This window comes from Lathamus discolor, chromosome 3, assembly GCF_037157495.1.
Source record: "Lathamus discolor isolate bLatDis1 chromosome 3, bLatDis1.hap1, whole genome shotgun sequence".
In the NCBI taxonomy this organism is placed as follows: domain Eukaryota; kingdom Metazoa; phylum Chordata; class Aves; order Psittaciformes; family Psittacidae; genus Lathamus; species Lathamus discolor.
In genome coordinates this window covers 95,735,863-95,757,320 of record NC_088886.1, presented here as the reverse complement: position 1 = coordinate 95,757,320, position 21,458 = coordinate 95,735,863, and the positions used below count along the sequence as shown (strand labels likewise).

Sequence of the window (21,458 nt, the reverse complement as noted above, 5' to 3'; positions counted from 1 at the left end):
TGTGTATTTCTTGTAATGAGTTCAAAAGCTAATGGTTGAAGGCTTAGAAGCATGGAATCACAGAATATCTCAAGTTGGGAGGGACCTATGAGAATCAATGAGTTCATCTACTTGCTTTTTATCAGGAGCCTGACTCTTCCCCTCAGCCTATGAACTGAATGCAAAACTATTGGATCACAAGGCTTGACTGGCGCTTATGCCAACTTTACACAGGGCTGAATACACGAATTCCACTTTAGACCTCGTGGTTTGTAAGTGTGAGCACTTTCTCTAAGGCAGTTAGGTCACCTTAGATGGCAGTGGAAGGTGGAAATACAGCAGAAGTTTGTTAGCACTTCTACTAGTAATACAGCTGGATGAATAAATGAGAAAGAAAGATCTTCCATGCCTCTCAAAGATGCATTGGTCAGAAAGGGCCCATTTTGAATTCTGATGGTATTTATAGCCTGAGAATACATCGGGTTTGCATCTTTCAGAGGAACACTTTATTCCCATATATAGTATGCATGGTTCTGTTTAAATGAATGTGCTGCCACTGAAATGTGTTGAGTTCAGTTTGCTTTGAAATGATATATTGCATGTATTTGTCTGTTTGAGAGTTACAGAAATGGAGAGCGTTATCCAGAGCCTGTTGAAATAGAGGGAGGCAGGTTTTGGACTCAGGCCTAGATATTCAGAGTGTTCTAGATGAATCAGATATTTTTTTAAAAATGATTCTTATGTTAACATTTGAGCTTTTAAAAGCTTTTTTTGCTTTTATTGTATTGGCTTGGCTTGTGGCCACTATGTCTGGGATTTCAACATTATAAGCATAATATTTAAAAATCACACAAGGTGTGTTTCCATTCCAGTCAAGACTTACACCTTCTGCCAGGCCCCCCTTGGAAATCAAAATCTTAGTGCTTGAAATGCTGATAATAAATACCCTACCATGGCATCTCTCCTGCAAGCTGATGTGTAGCGGTAAATATTGGCTCTTTTTTTAGAACTGCAGTAAGTGCACATTTAGTGGAACTGGCAAAGGTCCCTTGCTACATGGATCACCTGCAGGACAGAGATGCATGTGCAGCCCTAAGTTCTGGAAATCCTTTTGCATGTCCTTAGCTTCACTACCTAATTTAAATATCGGAACTGCTAACATCTAATGGAGAAAAGACCTAAATCTCATCACCAGACCAGAAGAGTATTGGAAAGTACTGTAACATCATCAACAATTGTAGCATAACACAAGATGGCCAGAATTTGAGTGGCTTATCGCTGTAACTGTTAGACACCAGTAATGCTGTGTTGCATTTTTTTTTTTTTGCACTTCATATACCTACATTTATAATACAGTTTTGTTCCCTTTTGTCCAAGCAAATGTTGAATAAATATTTGGCATTTTCTTTCTTGTTACATTTAATTCATTTTTCATTATATCTTTTACATTTTTATGTGATGGTTTAGCTCTTGTTAGACTAAAAAGGTGACTCACTTTAAATTTGCTGTCATTAATGAGATTAGCACTACTGGTGCTGGATTAATTTTGTATTTTAAATATAGGGGAAACTTTTATTTTTTGTATTATTCCAGATAATGTCTTAAAAAACCCCCAAAAACCCTGTTTGCAAATGGTGACTTTAATATTGCAAAAATAAAGTGAAATATATTGGAATGTTTCTTTGTTTAAGGATCTTACATTTTTTTCTAGTATGAACTCTGTTAAACTCACTTTAGTTGTGATTATGCATGGGTATTCTCCTAGGCAGAAGTTACTTGAAAGAGGTTATTAGCTTCTTCAACCTATAATGGTCATAGCTGGTGTGTAGCAGCACTTCACATGCTTTCAGATATAGTGAATCCTCTTGCTGCAAGTGATTTGACATTACTTTTTTGAAAGTGAGTTTGCTGATCAACAGGCACATGTTGTGTGATGTTTTTACAGTTTCTAGGTTATTGTACTGTAAATATTGTTTCATAAGAAAGCTGATAAACCCTGCTTGGGTCTTAAGAACTGAAGGAAAAGCCCCTCCTTTTTCCTTTTCCTTTTAGTCACAAGAAGAGCCTAGTTAGGAGAAAATATCTCAGGGTCTGTCCCCTGAGGGATTTTTTTAAATGCTTTGATTATATATGTATACACTTCTTTTAAATTGATTTTGTTATGTGGGAAGTTTTTCCAACTTTTTATGTTAGTTTTCTTCATTCCCAATACATTTATATCCAAAGGCTGCTAATTGCTTTAGCATCAGAAACAGTGGACTGCTGTTTTTATGTTTGCATCATTTTCATATCACTTAAGGCTCTCAGCTATAATGCATACTCATTTCCTTGCATCCTTTACGGTAATGTTATTTTTCCGCTGTCTGCAGGATAAGTTGATAGTCACCATTTGTTAATATTGTGCTTTTTCTAGAGAGACATGGATTACATGCTTAAGGAATGACGTCTTCTTTTGAGAGAGGGTCTGGTTTTTGGTTTAAAGCTATACAAAATTTTAGCTCACTGAATGCTGGTTTTCCTCCTCTTGCCCTGCCTGATATGCGCAAGTTACAGTGTTGGCTTTTCATGAATCAGAAGAGGAGACTTCATATTACAGATCTGTTGTTCCTAAAAGAAAACGATGCTAAAAACTTCACAGATCTGATATTTGCAAAAATAATTTTAGTTGCTTTGCTGGAATGTGTCCTGTGTTTATAATAAAGTTTTAATTTACTAAAAGTGGAAAATGCTGTCCAAAGTGTGGGGCTTTGACTCTGCCTGTAAGATTTAAGTGATAAAATTTTAATGTCAACTTAAATGTTATGTACTGTAGGAAAACCTTGGTATTCAGTTGCCAACTGAATGATAAGATGTGATTCCAGGAATGGAAGAAAAAACATTATGAGATTTTTATTTTTTTTTATTTCCAATTGATGGCATTATGTTTTTATGAAGTTATGCATAATATTTAAAGAAAACTCACATAGTTGTTTAGGTTAATGAACAGTGAACAGCTAAAATCCAGGAACCTATTACTCTTCTTTAATGTTGACCTTACACATCATATTCTGGACTTGAGTAGGGTTTACCTAATCCCCTGGCTTCTCTTCTCTGTGTATATAAACATAGGAGAAGGTACTTCAGTGTTTGGAAAATTACATACCATTTTAAAGGTCTTTAAAGCAGCAGTGTCTCTTGCAGCGAATACTCTTAATTTTCCTTTACCTAAAAGGTTGACCCCTCCCACCCCTCCAATCGAAGTATGTATTTCAAGCTGATTGCTCTTAGAAATAACTTTAATAAAAATTAAATTCTTCATGCTCCCATATTGAAATTGTGGGGTAATCAGAATATGTTACAATTTCTATGGCTACAGTTGCTCTAATAAAGCTGTATATAAACTTTTGTTTTCATTGACTGTCCATGCGATTATTTGTCTTTATGTTCTTTAAAGTGAGAAATGCTAATGGCTTACAGTTAATAAATCTTAATCTTGCTTCTATACCAGCTGTGTACAAAAGTAAAATGTATTCTTACAATTGATTACAGAAACTATATTTAGAAACTTTCCTGTCTTATTAAAGAGTGGTTGAATGGCAGAACGGATATTCATAATCTGTAGAGGGGGAAAATAGGTCAACCTCTAGGGTAAGATGTTAACTTACTTTTTTAACTATTTCATAGGCTTATCTGTTTGCTTTTTGTACATTAAAAAAATATTCAGTTTTGAAACAGCAAGCATTTCTGCCTGCAATGGCTGAAGGCTACTGCAGAAAAGACTTGACAGACTTGTGTCACGCACAGTAAGAGAGTAAACCTGCTGCATTACTAATCGCTAAAATCCTTCACTAATGATCAGCCAGGGTATGGCTGAGTCTCTTAAGGAGGTGGGTCACATCACACAGTGAGTTGGTTTACGGGCTGTGGGTGGGAGTGTTGGAAGGGGATGGGGTATAGCTCCAGGCTGTCATTCAGTACTTACCTAGCTGCACCTGTGTGCAGGGGAATACCAGTTTGGTTTAGAACATACCTGACTGCATGATTATGTCTGTGACGGTCTGAGCCACATTATGTAGTGTTCATATCTACTTTATGACTTGGTATGAAGTGAAGGTGGTGTAAGCCATACCTGATCTGACCAAATGCCTGTTGAAGCTAGTTTGCATCACTTAACCACTTTTTAAAAATCAAGTTTTATCTATCAGAGTGAGTTAAGTGTTTTGAGGCAGCAGTAATTTTCTTTAGTCTTCAAAGGCTGGACATCACCCTGAGGTGACGGTTTGACAGTACTAATAAATCCAAACTTACTGTGAGGTTATCTGAGCTGTGTTGAGACAGCCTGTGACTGACAGGTGCTAGTCTCTTCAGAACATAAACCATTAGAAGTGTTTTTAGGCATTTTTACTGAACAGAAAAGATTTCAGAGGTAAAGGCTGAATACTGAAAAGTTTTTTAAATGAGTGTGTTTTGTTATGTCATTTGGTGAATATGGCTTTGTTCGTCATTTTAGCTGGATGATGAATACAGTGTTTAAAGTAAGCTCTAGCTTTTCCAGTGTGTTTAAGTGGATTCCCTTCAGGTGTAACTGTGTAGGAAGAGGAGCTCCAGGAGCACACCTGATCTACTCCACCAGGTAATGGGCATACAGTCACCACAGCTGGGCTAGATTAGTCTTGAGGGTATAAAAGTGGAAGTACAGAACACTTGGAGCCCTTATGCTATTGCATTGTATCTCACTTCTTGTAAATGTGAAGTTACCCATGTTTTTAGGGAAGAATCTTGGATGAGTTTTTTTGTAAGCTTCTTTTTTTTTTTTGTTTGCTTTTAAAACCATTGTACAATGTGTGTACAGCTTCCTGTAATTGCCCTTCTAGAGAGCTCTTTCTTTTATTATGCTATAACTCTGACTTCAGTGTTAAGCTTGTGTTTGCAGGCTTTCTGTTTGTGCCCTTGGCAGGCTGGCTGGCTTGGCCTGGCTGGCTGGCTGGCTGCTGAGGATGGACGGTGACCCAGCAGGCTGGCAAGGATGATGGTAGGGTTGTAACTGTGAATTACATCTTATTGCCTTAAAATGTAACAGGTGTGGGGCTGTGATAGAAGTATTGATTAATTTCAGTGTGACCAATGCAAAATGACCTTTTTTTTTTATTTTTATTGATTTTCTGAGAATCTTGGCAAGTGTCTGAATGTTTATATGGATAAAGGTATTATTACTTGTCTCAGCTGAAAGGGAGGAAAATGAGTTTGGGATAGGTTGTTTAAAGAAGTTGTTTCCTATATGATTTGGCCTGACATAACAGGTGTGCAGGTTGTTTTCAGAGTGCTTTTCCTATCGCAGAGAACTTGAGCTCTGGAGCTTTTTATTTCAAAAGTATTTATTAGAAGTGAGGAGAAAATTAATGATAACTACAACTAAAGGTAAAAGTTCTAGAGAAACTTCTGGCAATAAAATAAAATTCTAAGGATTTTGTCTTGGGTTGTTATATTCTCTTAGCTCGATAAAAAATGTTTATGATCAAGAAGTAGAGGAACTATTTTAAGTGGGAGCTTTTTTCATGACTGTGTTTCTCAAATTGAATTGTCTTTTTCTTGGGAAAAAGTTTTCATTGTGGAAGTGGGTCATTTTTAACAGTGCATGTAAGATTGTATCTTCTGCTGGTTTGTAAAATACTCTTTGGATTCTAAGTGGTATGGAAATGTAGGCTACTGTGTAACTCCAGTAGCAATAACGTAAACCCTTTGACTTTTAAAATTGGAGCTTCAAACAGTTATAGGCAAATGAGCATGTGCTATGAGAGCTGAAGTAAATGATGGTTCACTTAGTTTCAGAACAAATTACGTGTCTTAATACCATAGCAGTGTTTTGCCTGTTAATATCAGTGGAGGTAGAGTGTTCTTCTGTAATTAAACTGTTGTTGGTTCCTGGACTTTTTTTTTTTTAACACAGTCAATTTAATTTGACTTGTTTGGGCTTGTTTCTAACAATTTAAAAGAATAATCTGCAAAAAACTGAAGTATTAGATCATACTTTTCTTAAAGAAAAAAGATTTTAAAATACTGGTTTAAATCAGTGCAGAACATGTAGAAGATGCTTCATTGATGTAAAGTAGTTAAAAAAAAATTAGATTCTTCAGAACTTAATTAGTGGTTGCTTCTATTGTCTTCTGGCCTCAGGTTTCTGATTGGGATAGGTAGTCTTGAGCTCACACTCTTTAACCGTTTCACCAGACTTCTAAAGGCGAAAACCTCAGATTCTTCTGTACTGGAGCTAAAACTTTGGGAATGTTTTAATATCAAGAGAAATGCTGTGTACCTGATATGGAAACAGGCTTTAGAGAGGTGGCAGCACTCATTGTTAACCTGTTTTGTGTTTCATATTGATATGTTTAAAGTAAAATTCAATTCTGTACAGTGTCAATGCTTCTGCACCATTTAAGTTCCATTTTGAGGGATGAAAGGCTTGTGGGTTTTGTTGTGTTTTCTGCAAGTAGGAGATTTCATTACTATGAATATATGTGATACTGTTTTAAAAGTGTTCTGCTCTATGCAGGGAGCATTGTATATTCAAAATTGGACTTAGCAACTTAAAAGGTCTATCTGCACTATTTTTATTATCGTTGTATTCAGAGGCCAGACGGTTTTGCAGGCTTAGTTATGCCAGATCCTATTACCGGCTTTGACAAAGGAGTGATTCTCTGCCTCATGCATCTTACGATCTGAAAGCAGATAATAAGGAAGAAGCCAGGAGAGGGGAAGGGTTGTGAAAGAACTGGTTTGCCCCAGTCCATATAAAGGAACCTAGTGATCAAGATAAGCAGATGATTTCATGAATGTACATCCACTCACCCCATTTGTTAAATTTATGAAGGGAACGTGGTTTGTGAGTCCATTAGAGCAGTTACTATTTTTAAAGAACTACAGGTGGTTAAAACTTGTTGTGCTATACTAAGTTCCCTCCTTAAAGATTTATTTTTTACACAAGCAGAAAATAAAAGGAACAACAACAAAAATTTTAATTTTGGATGAAATGAAATATTACTTGTAGTGTGTTGAGGAATTTGTAAGAAGAGAAAAACAGAGTGGTAGAAGGAATGAAGACTGATGACAAGGTCATCTGTCTAGTTCAGTAGGCAGTGTACGGGATTCACTTCATATGCTTGCTCCATTGCCATTTAAAAAACCCCATCAGCTTGAATACACATATCCACACTGGATTCAAAGAATAATGTTACTTTTATAATCTAGGAAAGTTACCAGTTAAATATATGCTTGTTCGTTGTACTATTTTTAGCTTCTTTGAACAGCACGTGTTTGCCCTAGATACTTATTTGTGAATGTTGTATTCTGCTCTTAAAAGGAAAATCTCTCTGTGTCTAGATTCTTTTTCTGTATCCAAGAAAGGAAAGAATCGGGGTTCCTGTCAGAGCTTTACTACTTTGAAATCCTAGGAGATGAGGGTATATTAATTAAATCTAAAATGGACCCATCTGGTAGTGCTAGCAGTGCCAGGGGAGAACAGGTGAAAGAACCTAAGCCAGAATAAACATATAGGGCATTATATGGCATGTGGTGTACTTTGTAACACCTCAGAAGGCTAATCCTGGAGTTAGACTATTTGCTATTTGTATAATGTTGTTTTTTAAGTCAGAGGGTTAATGTGGTAGTTCGAAATGCTTTTTTCTGGTGTACTGCTAAAAAGCTAAATTTTTTATTTACTTTTTTTTCAGTGTTAACAAGACAAATGTGTTTAATCCGTCCTTTAAACAACGTAAAATATCCTGTATGGGTTTATTTGAGAATAAATGGGTTGACACTGTGTGAAACAAAATGAAAACAAGTCACTATTGCAGAAAAATAGCATACCTGTTTAAAATTTGGAAAGCTATTATCCAAACTGAAACTTGTGAAAGGCATGCTGCCAGGTCTGGTTTTGCCCCCAAATTATGTCTGGTTTTGCCCCCAAATTATGTTTGTGTAAGAAGAATATAAGATCTCTATGCGATTTTTTTGTTGCCAGAATTGCCTCCTTCTTTAAGTTCTCTGCAATACTTGCGATGTAGTCATTGCATCACTGGGAATAGGAATGTAAAAACTGACTGTAAAAATTGAATTGTATTACCTGATTTGGGAGGCATGCAGAAGGTAAACAATATAAATGCTGGGAAGAAGTGAATTAGATTAGAAAAGAAATGGCAATGAAGGGATTAAAAGATGGTGTCTGTGTGCAGCGCAGGGTTTATAGTTTGGCAGGGCCCCTTAGCACACATTCCCTTTTTATTATGGTACCAGTTAGACATGATTTCTGTGTCATTGTCTGTGTTGCAGAGCATTTGTCTGATAGAAGACTTCTAAAGCGCGATTTCTGGGGAAATATAGTTCATGAGGGCAGAGCAGATGCCTGGACCTTTTGGCATGACTTTAAAATAAGTGGAGAAAGTAGGCCATAGAGCTTTTTGTGAACTTAAGAGCTTAGTAGTTAGATCTTTATCCAGCTTAAAAAAAAAATAAACCAATCTCATTATCTGCCTTGAAGTCAAATTCCATTGTCATCTATCAGTGTTTTCATCATCCTCTGTGCTTTTACTTGTAATTTTAAAAAAGGCCAACAAAGCAAACAAACCACGACAAGAATATATATAAAGGTTGGAAGGAGCTAGTCTCATGTCTCACTTGAATCTCCACTTCTCAAGTGAAAGATTCTTGGTGATTGGTAAGATTGCATAAATATTGGTTGAGGACTGAATTCAATTTTTAATAGTTTTCAGGAAAATGTAGTTCTGCCAAAATTGGAATGCTGACAAAACTGTCAGTTTAACCGGGTTTTATTTACTGGGGGAAGGGAGAACATGATTCTGAAACTCCCTTTATTTTTCTTTTTTGACAGGAAATCAAATACTTGAATTTAGTCTCATATTTTATTTCATATTGTAAAGTCAAAACCAAAGCCGATTAATAGCTTGACTCATATTCTTTCAGGAATATTATTTTAACAAGTCTTTATAGTTTTTGGGAGTTCTCCATATTAGAACTTAATTTGTTGATCTTAAATTTCTGTGCAATGCATCAATTCTCAGCTCTGCCTAGCTGTATTCTCTGAATGTTTCTGCTCCTAGGGTATGGCTATATAAATATGTATGTGTAAACTGCATGCTTTTATACATACAAATTTGACCAAATCTTTTATGAACAATTAAATGAAAGCTAGATGTTTTTACAATGTGCTGTTTTTTTTAGACTACGTGTGTTATGCTCGTTTTAATGCCATAATAGGTGGTGGAAAGCATGCAAGAATAGGCAATTAAATATGTTTCTATCTGGTAGGAATAGGATAAATTCTACAAACCACCTCAAATCAATTGATTAGGTGACAATAAGGAAGGATTTAACACCTCAGACTATAAATGCTGTGGTCAGCCATTTAATATGTTGCCTTGGCTTTTAATAATTCTTCTGTTTTCACATAACTGTAGATTTGTTAAGAATTTTATGTGGTTTATTTGTATAATTGTAGATTTGTTAAGAATTTTATGTGGCTTACTTGTTGAAATAACTATTATAGCAGAGATGCATAAGTACGTTCTAACAGACATGCTTATTGAATGATGAGCCTCTGGGAAATTTAGCAGAGGATTTCGAGGCTGGAATGAAATAAAGTGTCAAGATGAGAGCAATATACATCATAGAAGTAGCTGGTCTGTAAGAAGGCAGTGAAAATAAAATGTTGACTATTACATAGGGGTGGGCTTTTTTCTTTTTTTCTTCCTTCCTCCCCACCCTCTTTTTTTTCCCTCCCCAACTGCTTGGTGCATTCATGCTTTTCTAGGCCACTCCTACACTTGCCTTCAGTGCATTGTTTTTGGACTTAGATGAAAGAAAACAGCATTAAACAAACTGAAGTCCATTCTGTCAACACAGAATGAAGTATAAATGGCAGTAAATTACATGAGGCTATCCTTGCGTGATTGGAAATTACTATTTTTTAATCCCCCCCCAAGGTGAATGTTAGAACATGGGAGCCTGTTGCTATATCAAGTGTAATTCATAGTTCCTGGTTAGTGGCAGAATCTTGTCAAGGCTGAGTGCCAGAAGTCAGAGAAGGTTTGATGCTGTTTCTGTATGCTTACATGAGAGATAAATTGATGATATCCCAGGCTATTCTACTTTGCAAAGAGAGCTCTTAAGTAGTTACTTGCACTATCTATGGCAGGGTAATGGTTAATGTTACTCAGAACTTTGCTACTCCATGGTGTTGGTCAGTTGATTTGGAAAATGCAGGATACATTAAGTTGTGCTATAATGTAGCAGTCTTACTTTAACAATAGGTGCCTTCAGTTTTTTTGCCCACAAAAAGGGGGAAATATCTCACTTTCTTCCTTTGTTGCCTTCTTTATAAGCCTCATGAGTATGTCAAAGAGGTAAGTCTGAGCTAGACCAGAAACGGATTTAGGCTAAGAAAGGAGGCTTACAGGTTGGATCTGGTTGATCAGTGTAGCAGAAATTGGCAGTGCCCTGTGGTGTAAAGGAACTCTGAAGTCTTTGACTTCTAAGAATGCTGAGATCTGTGCAGTCTGACTTCAGCTGAAGCTGTGAGTGCTCGCTTTTAGTGAGAAATTACGTCTTACCTGCTTTTTAGTTTATCCAGATGGCTTTCTGATTACTTTGGTGCTGTACAATGTGATCTTTTTATCCTGTTTGAAAGAAACTCTGTTAGTATAGAACTTAAGAAGTAAACATTCATTGTATAGGTACTTAAAATATAGCTCAGGGACCAGATAATGGTTAAAACCAGAAGTTTTCTATATTAACCTTTTCTGGTAAAAAATCGAGGCTAACCAAGTTCCTATAATAAATTTTACACACTGATAGTAACAGCAGAGATTAAAAAAAAGCTAATGCTTTCTCTCTCAATGCAGTTACTGGTAGAACTTGATTTTAAAAGTTATCAACTAATAGATTTTGGTAATTTCAAACAAAACAGTGATATAATTTCTTAACTTTTCAATATGGTTACATGGAAGAAAAAGTAGTTTACTATTTTATCACCACCCACTAATGGTACTACTTAGAGAGGAACTGTGTAAGTGCTTCTTCGAAATGGCTGTTTCGCTCATTCCAGAGTGAAATTTAACGAATACCCACATAGTCATGTGCTGGTGAAAAACGCAACTTTTGATAGCATTACCTGGAATGACTTTTATTCTTGCGCACTTACTGAGATTTTAGTCCTCAGTGCCTAGTACTGTTTTAGTTGGGATCTTTGTGTGTGGCATTTATACAAACATAACTAGCAAATTTACAGCCAAAACCATTCAGAGGGTTTTATTGATGATCTAGTATTTCTTTTTAGTTTGTTTTTATCCTTCATTGAAATTACAGTACTGTGGTATAGTGCAGTAAGAGACATGGTATAAAAAACTGTGCTGTATTGATTGTGTTCACCACTTCCTAGTATTTTTATTTTTCTGTTGCAGTGGCTGAACACTTCTTTCTTTGTCTGAGTAATTTTCCAGTGACATACTTATTTCATCATAGACTTAAAATCCCCACTATTTGTGCAGGCAATTATCAATTTGGTTACCCACCCTTTTCCCCTCTGCTCTCTTCCTTTTGCAAATAAGAGCCATTCTGTGGCTTTGTACAAGTACCTTCTTCTAGTATGTTGTTTTTGGACCATACTGAATGATTATCACACAAAGCTGTGCATTCTCGAAGTAATATATTCTCCCTGGGGATATTCAGGGCCAAGTTGGATGGGGTTCTGAGCAACCTGGTCAGGTGGAAGGAACCTCCCTTCCTGTGGCAGGAGAGTTGGACTTGATGACCTTTGAGGGTCCCTTCCAAACCGAACTATTCTGTGATTCTGTAATATGATGCTTAGTGCCAGCACATGCTTGTGTATAAGTCCCTCTGATATTCTTCTGATGGTGTTGGTACCCTATGGGTAAATGATAAGTTCCAGGTATTGCATGCAGTGTATAGGAATTGGAATAAAGGGATATCTGCCTGCAGGACATAAAGGTTTGGCTATGGAGATCTGTTTAGCCTTGGGTGCATCCTCCTTGGCAGCCTGTGTATTAGTTTGCCTAGAGAGTTGTAGGGTTTCTAATTCTTTTAATTTCTTCAGTCATTACTTACTAATTTGACAGTTTGGTATGAAGTCTTCTTATAATGGTGACTTAAGTCTTGTTACTATAATAATAACTTCCCAACAGTTCGCAGGTGGAAGTTCATCTTTGTGCAGGCTTCAGTAGAGGAATCTTGCAGAGACCCTCTATGTTGTGCTGACTGAAGGTCTTTCTTGGGAACTGGAGGTGGTAAATAGAGGTATCTTCCTTGTTCCTGGAGAAAAATAACTTTCTGTAGGTTCAGAAGTGCTATGTTGTTCACTTATTTTTTTTATTTCATCTAGCAAGTATTCTTAGTCAAATCAAATCGAACTTGTACTGATTAGGACTGAAGCACTTGTTCTGTGACGTTCTAATAACTTTCAGTTCATATTGAAGACACTGTCAACTGAGGTCCTTTAATCGGTATGAAATTCTTAAGTATGTAATTTATTACTGTTAGGGATACAGATAGGTCAGTGCCAAAACCTGAAATCCAAATACAGGGTTTTAGAATCCAGTCCAAGTATTCAATGTAAATTCAGCAAATCCTTGGCCAGAAAAGGAAGCTTTCCAGCACTCAGGTCCAAAGCCATTCGTTGTCATTGTCATTGGTTACATTCCAGTGTTTGAAAGTGTTAGATGTTTAGATTTAAGTATTGAAAGTCCTCCGATAACAGTAGTAAGGAGGATAAAGAGTTTAAAGCCCCAAGAATGGCAGGGATTTTGTGGTCTTCTGAGTAGACTGTTTCCAGAGATGAAATCTTCTCTTCATTTTAAAGAGAATCTTGGGCAAATAGAAAGTTTCCACAGAGATGAATAATGAAAGAAGGAAAAAAAGAAGAAAACAAACCCCAGAACCCAACCTCCAAACAAAACCTAAACCAAACCACAAACAGTAGTCCTAAATACGCCTTACAGGAACTGGCATTCTAGTAGTACCAGAAATACTGTAACTCAGTATCTTATTTTTAGCTACCTACAGATCCTGGAGGGTAATGGAGATGTATATGATGTTGGAATAGTTGTTTGTTTGGGGGTGTGTATGTGTGGTGTTTATTGATTTATTTTATTTTGTGGTGTTGTTGAGTTTGGGTTTTTTTTATCTCTAACTTTTTTTTAACCCATTTTCCTTTAACAGTCTATTTGAAACAACAAAATGGGTCCCGTAAGCTTAGGAGAGATGTCTCAAATTTTGAGTAGCTATATTTTTATTCTTTTTTTTTCAGTTTGAGGGAGTCCCTGCTAAATAATGTCAAACAGAACATGTTTAATTAGTTCTAGGATCACTATAAAATACAGATCTAAACCACCCACATGTAATGCTACAGCAGTTGCCAAAATTTCAGTGTGTTAATAGGAAGTTAGAGCTGGGCAACAATAGACTTGCTGTCAATTTTGTGTAAGAGGGTGAAATGTTTGAGAGTGTGAAAAACATCAGTCATCAGTTAAGTGGAGCATAGCAGCTGTCTAAGAACATATGAAGCCTTACTGGAAAGAAAGAACAGTAAGGAATATTATAGTTAACACAAATTTGGCTTCAGGTATTCAAGGGTGTTTACCCAAAATGAAATTTGTCAAGAAGCTCAAAATTAAAATAATCTCATACATAAATGCACACACATAATTATTTAGAGTTGTAAATGAAACCTAGAAAGTAAGCCATTTTGGTATTTTGATGAGAAGTTGGGTTTTGGATAGTAAACTGAAGAGAAATGTCAAATCATGTAAGAGCCTACAAAACAGTCTTTGCTTCTCCACCCTGTATCTATTTCTCACCCTCTTTGTATCCCATAAACTCTGCCCCTTCAGCTTCTCTGGAGGCTTTCTTTGTCTATATTACACAAGTAAGATCACATTTCTTTACTCTTCCTGTGTCTGCTCTTCTGAACATCTGTATTGTGCAATGCGCAAGAGGAGCAAGAATAACAAAAACATGCTTACAGAAAACTGAGATCCAGGGCTTATGCTTTAGCAGCAGGGTATGAAAATCATCCAGGCAAATGTGCTCCTATCCAACATCCCAGAAAATGGAGGAATACAGTAGTTGTGTAGGGGGGTGGAGAATGCTGTAGCTTTGAAAGGGGAAAGCAAAATACTGTATGGAACAAGGAATGGCCTGGAAATATTCTTCAGGTTTCAGTAAATGCAAAAATATCAGAAATACTAGTCACAGGTCCGATTGATAGAAAGATAAACTGCAGTATACAGAGAAATTCAGCAGCTTTTCTTCTTCCTGCTAGAATTGCATCAAAACTTCAGTGGAAAAGTAGTGAAGAACAGCTATGAACCTTCATGGGGTGGAGTGTTTTCATTAAAGGAGCTTGTCCTGAAGGATGAGGAGTGAAGAGGGGAAAAAATCTAGCCGGTACCACATCATTCAGGATGATTAATTGCATTATAGAGGGTGGGAGACTTGGATAGACTGTAGGAAGCTTGTTGGTAGAAAAAAAGAACTCTTTATAAATTTGCTTGGTCAGTGTCCAGTGCCCTGTTTTTATCCAGTGTAAATAGGAAAAGATTGTGGTATGTCACTATTGGTCTTGGTTTATCATCCAAACACTTCTTTCACTGACTTGAGTGGTAATTTTGCATTCTATCCAAAGCCCAAATACTTCTCTCTGGTGTTAGAAAAACAATTCCTTAAATAGATTGCCATTTATGTTTCTTTAGAGCATTTGAAGGCTAGTGGACTGCTGTGAAAGTTCCTCTTTTTAAGACAGGCCTGGAATACTAAAGGAAACAACTATTATATGTAGTAAAATGAGGGTAATTGAAGACCACCAGAGGAACCAGAAGTTTACTTCATAAAAATGGAAGCTGAAATAATGTAATCATTGTATGTCCCTTGGAAACACAGCTTTTTAAATGACACTTTTATAGACTTTGAAAGGCCAGAAGTACAAGGAGGATATTTTTTCAGCTTGTTTTCCAGGCTTTCTAAATACAAATGACCTATGTATATTCCAGGATAAAAGCATGAAGAAAATTGCTTATTTTTATTCAAGCTTTAGGAAAGAATGTAAGAATATAGTATATAATGGAAAAAAGAGAAGCCTGTAGAATGCCAGAGTACGTTGATGCTTCTACTTGCAGCTATCTCAACTTTAGTAGTTGATTGGAATTCTGTTAGAAAAAGCTTGGCACAACTGTGATCCCCCACTGAAATACAAGTATCACAGTATCTTTTTTTCTTTATTAATCATAAATGTCGGTGCCTTACTTGCTTTTACTTTGAAGTAAGGTAATTGGGAAGTCTGGTCTGCCTTTTGATTCAAATATCACATTTTCTGGCATTGGTATGTTGGAGAGCTGCATAAAAGACTTTTCCATCTGAGATTTCCATCTTACTCTGTGAGTTTACCACCAGTATCATTTAGACAAAATAAACACAGAGTGAATGAAAATCAATCCTTCACTCCTATGTAGGCACAGGCCTACATAGTCTTTAAAGCATTGTGGTCTAAGAGATGAAAGGTAGATGATACAGTAAAACAAAGGAAACAAAACAACACCAAACAAACAAAAACACACACAAAGAAATCCTTATTCACAAACAAACCTCACTCTGATGCCATGAGGAAATCTTAAGTAAAAGAGAGTGGCGATTACAAATCCTGCCTTACTATATGGAAATTGTTGGGTCACAACGCAGAGGCAGATGCTGCAGCTGTAGAAGGATGAAAGGTATACAGATGAGATTTATGCTAATATAGAGCACTTTTTCCTGAGAGAATCACAGGTGGCAGAAGCACTGCCAGCTCTGTTTAAGGCCTTGAGCATGGAAACTGGAGCTTTAACTGTAGATCTGCAAGTGTCCTTAGCAATTAGGAACTGTGCTATTCAGTATAGCTATGCAACTAAAACAGCTGACTAATGTAATTCCTCCCCTGTTTCTCATAGGAATACTTCTGGTGTGGTGGCATCTGCTGTTTTGTGGAGACCAAAAGATAAAATACTGGTGCTTCTGTCATCTGTAGCCCCATGTAACAAAGTTTTTGTGTGTACAAAAGAACATGAAAATGTGTGCTCCCATGAAGATCTTTCACAGCACTATATGTCTTCATGGATGAACAGTTACAGCTCTTAGCACTAGTTTTAGTGGGACAATAAAATGGCATTATTGTTTCTTTTATTGAGATATTATCAGCTTTTAAGTTGTTATTTCTAATAGTTCATTTATTGAGTCATGCAAAACCCACACCCAAGTCTGAGGCGGAGTTGTGGCACTTGTATAATTCAAACTATGTTGAAAAATTTCAGATAGGTTTTTCTGCATTCAGTCAGGCTGAGATGATAGTGCAGTGGAAAACTAAAGTTGCTTAAGTGGGGGAAAAGTGCAGTCTTAAAGAAGGTGGGGGGTATTAAGTAGCTGAATATGATCAAATTGAGAAGTTGTCTTGAGACATTTGCCCATCCCCCCCCCCATCTCCTGACTTAATGAGTTGACAAGGATTTAATAATTTAATAATTTAAATGAGTGAAGCTCACACTCACTTTATTGAGAAAACAAGAAATCTGAGGTTTGAGTACCTGGACTGGTCTTTAATTTGTTCAAAATTCAATTACCTCAAATATGAGTTTGGCTCAGTATGGTAAGCACTGATTGACCACAATCTGCTACTAAGCAACATTCATCATTGCAGGAAATTTCCACTCTGCAATAATATCTTAACAATAAAAAGCCTAAAGGTAGAGGTAGGGTGTTTTTGTTGTTTTTCACCCCCTCTTTAAATGTGTTGTGTTGGGCAGCGGGTTCTGCTGTAGCTGTGTCCAGCTCGGGGAGTTGTCCTGTAATGCTGCCTGTGTGACAACTGGCACTGCCTAAATGAAATTCGGTGACTACTGTAATGATCCCACATGGTCCAGCATGGATGAAAGGAAAACAGCTTGGACCCGTAGCTGGGAAAGTGCAGTCTTGGTGTTCAAGGTTTTCAGGATGTAGATGCAGCTATAATGCAGAAATTCTTGGATTATCTGGTTTATTTTGCACAAGGATGCTTGGTAATCTAAAAATTTAAATTTACTTGGGACTGTATTTGCTGATCTAAGGTAAGCATGGATCTTATGGTTTACCGGTCATATTTTGAATTCTTTCTGGTTTTGAAATAGAATCCAAACAATTCTGGTGTTATAATTGCTGTTGTGTTTATTTTGTCTTATCTTAATTTTTTTTTTAAGTAATTTTCTAACTTCCTCAGAGTTTCTATTTCCTGAGGAAGATGTCTTTAAAATTTCTACAAAATTCCACAAAATATGTTAAATATTGTCATTTTACTTTGGTAAACTTGGCTATAAAGGAGAGCTTCTTTCTGGCTTTCAAAAGTCATAGAAGAGACATAGAAGTGTAACCTTTCACAAACAAGATTAACAAGTTTTGTAGAGTGTGATCTCTTATTGGCATTGTTGACTATGCCTTTCTTAATCTTTAATAGCAACTTATTTGGGCTTTTTGCCAGCTTTATGTAGGAATATAACAATTTATGACAGATAATGTCAGTAAATGAACTGTGGTGCTGGTGATGTTTCTTAGCTTTTATAGTACCAGAAACCCAAGGTGATAACTTCCCTGCAGGAACTTAGAAGGATGTTCTTTGGCTCTGAACCACGTGCACATTCTCTACTCACCGTAACTAACAACAGGGATGAAGTGCAATTGGTGAATGTCAAGAGGGGATGTGAAAAGCTGGCTTGTTTGTGATTTGCCATTTCGATATAATGACTTGCATTGTGTTTTAAGTTCATACCAATTCCAGTGTGAAACACTTGCAGCCTGCAGGCTCATGACTCTCTCTGCTTCCAGATCTTCTAGATGTTTATATGCTATATGCATACTTGTCTAATAAGTTTTACTTAGAGGAAAGTGAAAACTCAGCTTTACAGATTTTGTTGGCTAAATTTTTCAAGTCTTAAAGCTGCCTCTGTTAGCCTTTAGCAAGTGAGTTATATTTTTTGAAGGTCTGTCCAGCACTGGGACATAGTTCACAGTGTATGTTTACCAAGTTTTCTTGAAAAGACTTACTTTAAATGAGTAAAATACCCCCTTTCCATTTATTTTAATCTTATGCACTTGTATAGTGTCACTGCGAAGTAATGACTTTGCTACTGTTCAAGGAGAAACTGCTGTTGTACATGTTGACTGCATAATTGACTGTGGTGTGTGAACATCCTTCTTGAGTCTTTTTTCCCATTTAAGGTTTTATCCTTTCACCCAGATGTTTCTGTATATTGTTTAGTATTACTAAAGTAAACTGAAAGTGACTTTTATGGAGGTGTTTCAGAGAAATTAAAATTGACCAAGTACAACAGATGGGTAAGTTTAAGGACTACTGTAGTTCTCACTATCTCTTACGTTCAAGAAAGATGCTTACGACCATAGAGGCTCAACCTTTAGGGTAGGTGCAGTAAATATTTATATTGCCTAGTAGGGCTGAAATTAATTAATCAATGCAATATAAGGGTAAATACAAAACTAAGTTTTCTCTGGCATACATCTTGAGGTTCCAACATCTTTTTTAATTTTTTTTTTAAGTTATGTTAGAGGAAAAATTTGTGTAATATGACAAAAGAGTAACTCAAATAATAAAAAAGATAAGCCTAATGGCATGGAAAAAGAGAATCCATGTATTGAGGAGTGTGCAATTCTTGCAGGCAAACACATTAAGTGTGCATGTTTGTTTTGGAAGAGAATCCTTCTTTGGTCCTTGCACTTATGATGGTGTTGGATATACATGCATCCATGTGAAGATCTCACTTTTCTAGGCAGCAAAGTGTATTGGATCGTCTTTGAAAAATCTTAGGATAAAGTCTTGGTTTTGCTGGAATCAGATTTTCATAGCAGCAGGGAAAGGAAGTCATGATTTTCACCTTTGGTTTGATTGCTTGCCGCCCTGCTCCTGAGGCAGCTGTTGAAACTGCGGAAGAGCACTGAGTCAGAGGTTTGCACTGACTAGTCTGCTGTCGATAAAATTTCACATTAACTTTGCAGAAGTGTCAGCTAACAGAGAGTGGCATTTCCTGTTGGAGTGATCAGAAGAAGGGCAGGAGACAGGCTTTCAGCAGCTGCCTGATGAATATTCTAAAACATTTTAAGTTATTTTAAACTGTGGCTCTGAAATTCCCCATTTAGCTTATGCACTTGAGGAAGTAAATATAACAGCCTGCAGTGCAGGTTAAACAATACTGAAAGCTGTGTTTCTCAGTCGAATTAGCATGTTACCCTCTGAGCCTCTGCCTAAAGGGTGTGGGTAATTACTATTCACGTGAAGGTTCCTGGCCTTACCCTGTCCCCTTTTTTAGTTACACACTGTTTTCTACTCTAAAACTTTTCCCATTTTATCTTCCATCTTTTGAAAGAATTTAATTTCTTCTTTTGCTAAATCCCAAACTCAGAAAATATACTAGCACTGGTTCCACTCTGTCATGAGAGGGTATATGTGATGCTGTTGCCAGTTCTTTTAATAACTCTTCATGACTTAAACTACCCAACAGCTAAGGGCAATTGCAGGGGGAGCAACCTGTGTGAAGGCAATGTATGGATATATAGTAAGGGGAGTGTGATCAACCCCAGACATCTGCCAGTGCAGGAGAAGACACTTTTTAGTGACACAGGTTAGATTTGATGGTGAAAGCCAGCTGTGAGAAGTCTGGTAGCTGAAGCAAGAATGATATTAAAGCATGCAGACTAGCACTGGTAATACTGAAGAGGAAAGCGGTGGACTGATATGAACCTGAGTCTGAGGGAAGGGAGGAGAACATAAATAATCCAAGTATGGATCTTCAGAGTTGCCAGTGTAGCAGGACATGTGTGAATGGATGTATGCAAAAGGCAAACAGGACTGTAATGCTAAGCAGGGAGAAGAGGGCTGAGTAATGGGGTGAGTTTGCAGCTGTCATAACAACAGATATGCTGGGTAAAGCTATGAAAACAAAGTAATGGGTGATACAGGGCTGCCTGTGTAGCCTGGTTCTACGTGTACCAAGTGGTAAAGTCTCATATGCTTCATGGAGGTTCTTGTGTAATTCAGGCTAAGGAATTCTGGCCTAAAATATTTCCCTAGGTGCAAAATATGAAATAAATAGGTTGAATAAAAGTAATTTAGAAATGTTTACTGTTTTATGCAGGGGAAGGGACATTTACAAAGCATATAAGTGCTCCAGCTTTTGTTATTATGTAGTTAGGAAAAAAGTCAAAATTGTCTAGAACCTTAATTTATATACACTAAATCATGAGTAACAGTATTTGGCCGCATTTGATTATTAATGTGTGAAAATAGCATTAGTTAATATTTCCTTGAGTATATTCTTACTTGTATTTCATTTTTGCTTTCAGAATGTAATAGAAAATAACTGTAACTGTATAAAAGTTGCAGAAGCAAAGGGTTTCATACATGATCTATGACTGGAAGTTGAGTTAATTGGGTAGAAGGTTTAAAAAGGAAAAACATGCTGTACAATCTTGGACTTGTTGCTTTGTAGGATATATGTGTGCCACAGTATATGGTTATGTCTGTAGTAAGCTTTTTCTGTAAGTATACAGGTATTACAGGCAGATTTTTTTGTCTTTTTCTGTAGGTATTTGGCACTAGAATGTATGCTGATGAAGCACAGCTTTCTTAGTCCCATCTAGGAAGAAATTAATGGTGTTTTAAGGGTGCTCTTGTTTTTCTGTCATGCTTTTGCATTTGATTATATGCTGTGTTGCACATATTTTACTTGCAGAGCCCTAGATCTTTTGATGATCAGGCAGTGGTTGCATGCTGAAAATTGTAACCTACAGCATCTAAAATGGCACTAGCAGCCAGGTTTCAGGTGTACTGTTAATGTTACCACTGGGTTGCAAGTACTCACCCTTGTGTTAGAAGGCTTCACTCGCTTTCGCTTGCTGTGGATTAAGTGTGGCTGCTAGTTGCAGAAGGGTAGGAGCTCTTTCAGGAGGTTTGAAGGTAAAGCCATGCTGCTTCTAACTCTGTGTTAAATTGTCACAAATGTTTTCTGTATTAATGCAGCCTCTTGAGTCTTACTCCTTGAATCCAAATGGAAAAAAAAATAAAATAATGTATCTGTACAGGACAGACTAAAAGTGTGGGTTTTATTCATCTATGCAATGGGAAAACCACATCCACTCTGGCATGAGTTTGGAGAGGCTGTGGGCTCACATCCTGGTGAGGTTTGAGTAATTAATCAAGAATTCATAGCCTGCTTCCTTATTACGCTTGAGGTGAGTACTGCTTTTGTTCATGCTTTTCCATTAGATACCCGTTTGAGTCAGAGGGTGTGCACAGAATGCTGGCTATGATGATATTTTTTTTTTCTATTGAGACACTGGGCAGCACAAATTCTTCATTGATTTCCTATGGACTATTTATTTTAGCATATATTTCCAGTTGTAACCTG

At 36.8% G+C, this 21,458-nt stretch overlaps 1 protein-coding gene across 5 annotated transcripts in view; it reads left to right on the top strand.

The window, feature by feature from the left end:
- The window catches only part of KCNMA1 (potassium calcium-activated channel subfamily M alpha 1), a 496,510-nt gene that overhangs the window by 6,517 nt on the left and 468,535 nt on the right, over window positions 1-21,458 (top strand). Inside the window, exon 1 of one of the 5 annotated variants that reach the window (XM_065670699.1) lies at window positions 4,938-4,990. The exons of the other annotated variants lie outside the window; for them this stretch is intronic. Coding sequence (XP_065526771.1) covers window positions 4,985-4,990 — 6 coding nt within the window. The 5' untranslated portion in view covers window positions 4,938-4,984. Of the gene's footprint in view, window positions 1-4,937; window positions 4,991-21,458 lie in introns of those variants that run through there. 5 annotated transcript variants of the gene reach the window in all.